This window comes from Rattus norvegicus, chromosome 11 (assembly GCF_021556685.1).
Source record: "Rattus norvegicus strain SHRSP/BbbUtx chromosome 11, alternate assembly SHRSP_T2T, whole genome shotgun sequence".
Classification (NCBI taxonomy): Eukaryota; Metazoa; Chordata; class Mammalia; order Rodentia; family Muridae; genus Rattus; species Rattus norvegicus.
In genome coordinates this window covers 82,287,156-82,293,468 of record NC_141544.1, presented here as the reverse complement: position 1 = coordinate 82,293,468, position 6,313 = coordinate 82,287,156, and the positions used below count along the sequence as shown (strand labels likewise).

At 43.5% G+C, this 6,313-nt stretch overlaps 1 protein-coding gene across 3 annotated transcripts; it reads left to right on the top strand.

Moving 5' to 3' along the window:
* The first annotated feature begins 685 nt into the window (after positions 1 to 685).
* On the top strand, positions 686 to 3,554 carry Smco1 (single-pass membrane protein with coiled-coil domains 1). Of its 3 annotated transcripts, none has more exon segments than NM_001430803.1 (3): positions 686 to 834; positions 2,254 to 2,403; positions 2,800 to 3,554. In NM_001430803.1, coding segments are annotated over 3 exon segments (645 nt in total). In that variant the 5' UTR covers positions 686 to 784; the 3' UTR covers positions 3,245 to 3,554.
* The last annotated feature ends 2,759 nt before the right edge of the window (positions 3,555 to 6,313 follow it).

The following is a 6,313-nucleotide window of genomic DNA, read 5'->3' as shown; positions in this document are numbered from 1 at the left end:
TCCATACCTTCAATCCCTGTAGTAGGGAAGCAGAAGTAAGCAGGCAGATCTCTGAGTTCCAGGCCAGCTTGGTCTAAAGAGAGGGTTCCAGGATAACCAAAGAAAACCCTGGCTTTTTTTTGTTTTGTTTTGTTTTAAGTGCCAGGGGATTGTAGCACATACATTTAATCCTAGCACTAGGGAGGTAGAGGCAGGTGGATCTCTGAGTTCAAGGGCAGCCTGGGCTACAGAGATACCCTGTCTTGGGAAAACAAAAGCACTCGTTGCTCTTCCAGAGGACCCAGGTTGGATTCCCAGCCCTCCCATTAAAGCTCACAATTACCTGTAACTCCAGTTCTCTTCTGGCACATGGTGCACACACTTATGTGCACACAGAACACTTACTCATACAGCAAATAAAAATTTTAAAATGAAAGCAGCATCGCTATCAAGTCTAACTGTAGAGTAACATATACATTGTGTGGCCTATATACCTTTTGCGGTATAAACAGAGTTGTTTCTGTGTGGTTGCGTGTTGCTCTATAATGGCACGGTCTGTTTAAAAAAGGCAAATGTCACAGTGCACTGCAGGACACCTCTGTTCACACCATCGGTTCTTTGAAACTGTATCTGGAAGCTATTAAAAGCTTCGTGCACTGGGTGACCTTCCAGGCAGTATTTAGATGGGATAACCCCCCTTGCCGCTGCCTGTTGCTGACTGGAAAACAGCAGAAGATTTGGGATCTCAACCTCCACAGAGTATTCATCGGGCTGTGTTTTGTTTCCTTTCCTTTTCCTAAAGAAGATGAACCATGAAACCACAACCCTGATATCCTTGAAGGAAGCAATGAAAAGGTGGCTCAGGGCTCCAGGGAGGGAACCAGCCCGGGTCTGCTGTTCTCAGAAGATGGGGACTGCAGAAGAAGAATAGGAATAAGCAGAGAGCAGCAGACACACTAACTAGAACCCTGTTTGCTGAAGTGCTCTGAGACGGGCAGGTTCAAAAACTGAGACAGGAAAAACAAGCTGGGGCTTGGGGGTAAGCTCAGAAGTAGAATGCTTGTGTAGTTGAAAGGTCCTGGTTTTTAAATCCCCTGTACTCTACATGTGCATGTATACGTGCATGCATGCACACACACACACTCTCTCTCTCTCTGTCTCTCTCTCTCTCTCACACACACACACACACACATGTGCGCGCACACACACATAGAATAAAGAAAAAAGTCTGCTTTGAGATGCTATAACTCTGTTCAATTTATGCTAGATTTACAAAAATAAATGTGGCTTTTCCCCTCAAGGAGTTCATGGTATTTAAGAATGGTAGAATTTGTTTTAAATACAGTTTAGAACAAGTGACCTTATACTGTGATGTTCCAAAAGGACTAGAGGAGCACGATGGAGGGATCGGTTTATTCTGCCTAAGAAACTCGGCTCTTTAGAAAGGGACACTTTAGCTGGACCAAGCATCCCAGTGAGTTTATGAGGAAATAAATACGGGGAGGAATTTTAAAGTGAAAAAACCACGTTTTGGCTTCAAATGAGACTGAAGTTAAAGATTTGCAACTAGAACGTGTGAGAAGACTCAGGAAGACACACTTCTTGCAGAAGAGATCTGGTTTGGCCAAAAAGTCAGATTGCAAAAAAAGATTCATCTTTAGCCGAGTTAAATGATCACAATATTACTTTACAGAAGTGTGTGGAGGGTGATTGGAGACTGGAGCAAGGGTCCAGTGAGACTACTGTAGTCCTAGGGCCAGGTAAAAGATGGCAGACTGGCTTATTTCGGATGGAAGCAGGAGATGGGTGAGATAAAGATCAGTTGGAGGGGTGTTGAGATTATTCTGAGATTTCTAGTTCAAACAACTGAATAAACTGTGAAGCTTTTAAATGGGCCAGGATAGGAAATGTCACACTCAGAGTTATATTTTAAATTTAAGAATTCTTTTTAAGATGAGCAGAAATGGCCCTTGATCTCCTATCTAGAATTCACACTTTATGAAAAGTAAACTAAAACAAAAGAAGTGTGTGTGGTAGGAGCAGGCCCAGGGAGGGCAAGCACTTCCCAGAGACAGGGTTTAAGAAGGCAATGGAGAACTGGACATACTTCGGAGGTGGATCTCTTGTCCGGAAGGTATGAGGTCCTAGGTTCAATCTCCAGCATCACCATTAACACACACACACACACACACACACACACACACACACACACACACTTATATGGGAGTCCTAGGCTTCGCTTGACCTGAACTTTGTTTTTTTTTAACCCTGTAGAGTAGACAACAAGCTCCAAGCTCTAGACACACAGTTTAAAGAACTAGACACCATCAAGGATAATCTGACACTTCGATTTGAACACCACAGCAAGACTTTGGCAAGCCAAGCAGCCCAAGACGAGATATGGACAGCAGCTCTGGCCCTGGGGTGAGCAATGGTTGAAAAATCCTGGCTTTTGGGGCTTTGTGAAAGCTTTTAGCGGGCCATTCCAAACCTGAGCTTGACACACTCCCCAAAGGTGTCGGTTGTGCTTGGTTCCTCCGTTCAGAAGACATTAATCTGGGCACCTGTTCATATGCCAGGCACCGCAGTACACCTTTGTGGGTCTCTTACCTGCTGGTCTTACCGACAGGAAATGAGTAAAGGAGTTCCCTCTCCATGCAAAGCTCATCCCATGGGTGGCTGAGAACGAGGCTACACAGTTTGGTGTAGGTCAGACTTCTGAAATACACGGCTGGTTTTTCTAGAGGGTTTACATTGAGCCAACCTAATCAGATGCAGCTTTTGTTTATCCATTTAAGGAGTTTTGAACATTTGTTATAGGTTCACCTCAATGGAACTGAATATTTTATACAGCTATGTCATCGAGGTCCTCATTTGCTTGCACACTCGAATGCTTCAGAAGCTTCCAGACCTGGTGAGAAGTCTTCCGACTTTAGCCTCTGTTCTTAGAAGAAAGACCAAGAACAAGCACATTAGAATTGTGTGGGAGTCCATCCTGGAGGAGTATGGGCTGCGAGAGAGAGATGTCACAGCACTCTGTACCTTCTTTGTTGTACATGGAAACAAAGGAGAACACTATACCGCTAATGTAAGACGGATGAACATCAAAGATGTGTCCTTCATGATCACCAACATGGTAACGAACCAGGCTCTACAGGAGGGTCTGCTTAGAGCTGTTCAGATCATCGAGAAGGGGAAAGCAGCAAGGACCCCTGAAACCTCAAGGGCTCCGCTGAAAGAGCTGATGCCCCCAGTTAAAGGCTAACCTGTTACCTCTGACCCAGCAGTTCCCCTTTCAGTCATTTGTATTGTAAAAACAACAAAAAAATGCATACTTTAATTTTTTTTTATTTATATGAGTACACTATAGCTGCCGTCAGACACACCAGAAGAGGGCATCAGATCCCATTACAGTTGGTTGTGAGCCACCATGTGGTTGCTGGGAATTGAACTCAGGACCTCTGGAAGAGCATCTCTCCAACCATCTCTCCAACCCTACTTTAATTTTTATAGGCTTATTTTATAGCAAAAGTGGAAGGACTGTTAAATAAATTATGACAAATTGATACAATGAACAGTGTGTGTAGCCATGTTTTAAAACTAAGCAAACTCTTTATAATGAAATAGGGTTTGGGGGATAGTTCAGAGTACTTTTTTTTTTTTTGTATGTATGAGGTCCTGGGTTCAATCCCTGATACCACCAAATACATAATAAAGAAATTTATAGGGGTTGGGGATTAAGCTCACTGTGCAAGGCCCTGGGTTCGGTCCCCAGCTCAAAAAAAAAAAATGTATATGGAATCATTACTCGGATTTGGTGTTTTGTTTAAATATTTATAATGTTATATACAAAAGGGGCGAAACCAATTTGTGTGTGTGTGTGTGTGTGTGTGTGTGTGTGTGTGTGTGTGTGTGTAATTTTTTGTTTCAGGACATAGTTTCTGTGTCCTGGAACTCATTATGTAGACGCGGCTGGCTTCAAACTTGTGCTGGGACTAAAGGTGTGCGTCATGCCCGCCCAGCTTATCTATAATAAGGATTTTTTTTTTCGGAGCTGAGGACCGAACCCAGGGTCTTGTGCTTGCTAGGCAAGCGCTCTACCACTGAGCTAAATCCCCAACCCCAATAAGGATATTTTTAAAAGATTTTAAAGTGTATAAGTTCAGATATATCCACTTCTGCAGTGATACTTAAGTGATACGGTTTTAGGGAGGGGAAATTACGAATCTAAGACTCAAAGGGAAAGAAATTCTTTTCACCGGATAGTGGAACTTCTCCTCTAGGCCTGACATGACATGATTGCCTCGAATCAGAGAAGCTGTGATCAGCCACGGAGCAGGGTCATGGGATCAGGCCTATCATCGCTTCCTCATTGATGGGAAGGGGAAATGTTACTTTCCCCCTGAGATTCCAACCCCAGACATCAGCTGTTAATAATCTTGCTCCAGCCGTACCTGATCCTGGGGGGATGCTGGACTGTACAGAAGGTGGACAGTTGATTGTGGTTTGGAATGGGATGATGCAGTTTTTGTGGGTCATCCCCACACTGAGGTGGGGATTTTAGATGGTTTGCCTTTGAGTCATCCATGCTACTGAAGTAATCCCACACTCACGTTTCTGTAAGACCAGTGAGCTCACTGGTTCACCAAGCTGAACTTGGATGGAATCTCTTCTTTGGTCTGTCTTTGCCCTGTCTGGGGGAAACAGACATCTCTTTACATTTCCCTAGGAAGAGTCAGACTGCTTGCTCATTTTGAATGTTGAATGCCTTTTAAAGGGCAATTAATCAATTGAAAGCTTAACATATAGAGGTGGAGAGATGACTCAGGGATTGAGAGCAAGTAGTGTTTTTCCAGAGGACCAGAGTTCCATTCCCCACACCTATGTCAGTGTCTCAGAGGCACAGCTCCAGGTCTTGTAATTTCTGTCAAGCTTATGGGTCTTAAGTCTTTAGAAAGGAAGGCTGAAGACCTCAGAGGACTGTGCCATAGAAAGAAATGTAAATGTTAAGTTGTCACAGGTCTAAGGATTCTCTGGCCAAGCATTCAACTTTCTGGTGAGATCAGCCTTCTTACAGATTTACAAGGGAGTGGAACTAGAGTCCGTTATACTGGGAAATCACAATTACCCAAATTGAACTCTGTCTTAGGGTTTTACTGCTATGAACAGACACCATGACCAAATTAACTCTTATAAGGACAGCATTTAATTAGGGCTGGCTTACAGGTTCAGAGGTTCAGTCCATTATCATCAAGGTGGGAACTTGGCAGCATCCAGGCAGGCATGGTGCAGGAGGAGCTGAGAGTTCTACATCTTCATCTGAAGGCTGCTAGGAGGAGACTGGCTTCCAGGCAGCTAGGATGAAGGTGAGTAGGTGGCAAACCTACTCCAACAGGTTCACACCTTCTAATAGTGCCACTTCCTGGGCAGCGCATATACAAACCATAACAGACTCCAACTCCAGATCCTACTGCTTCTGCCTCTGCCTTCGCTACCTAATTGCTGCGATTACAAGACACATGTGACCATGCCTAGTTCAGAGTTTCTTTCTGTCTTGTCTTTCTTTTTTCTTTTTGAAACAGAGTTTCTTTAAATAGTACTAAACTCACTGTATAGTATAGACCAGGCCAACCTCTAACTCACAGAGATCCTCCTTCCTCTGCCTGCAATGTGTTGGCATTAAAGGTGTGCACCAAGCCATAGGTACTTTTCTTTTCTTTCTTTTTTTTTTTTTTTTTTTTTTTTTTTGTTCTTTTTTTCAGAGCTGGGGACCGAACCCAGGGCCTTGCGCTTCCTAGGCAAGCGCTCTACCACTGAGCTAAATCCCCAACCCCCATAGGTACTTTTCTAATGTTAAGTAAAGTTAGGCAATTGATGAGAATCCATTGACTGACTGGCTGAGCGATTGAGGAAGGGTCTCAGATAGCCCGGGCTGGCCTGGAACCAGTTATGTAGCAAAGGCTGGTTTATAATAATTCTTTAGTGGCTACTTTCCCAAATGCTGAGATTACAGAAATGTGTCTCTTTGTTGAGCTCTTCAGACTCAACATACCAAACCCAATAGGCATTTACTCATGTTAAAGTCTGGGGTATAGGACCAAAGCTAAACACCCCCAAAACCAGGAGGGAAGCAATAACAGCCAATCTCTAAACTGCTGAGCTTTAGCCAGTACCATAAAGATATTATCACCCCCACTTTAACCTTTAACAAGTATTCTTTTTTTTAAAGATTTATTTATTATATATAAGTACACTGTAGCTATCTTCAGACACACCAGAAGAGGACATTAGATCTCATTACAGATGGTTATGAGCCACCATATGGTTGCTGGGA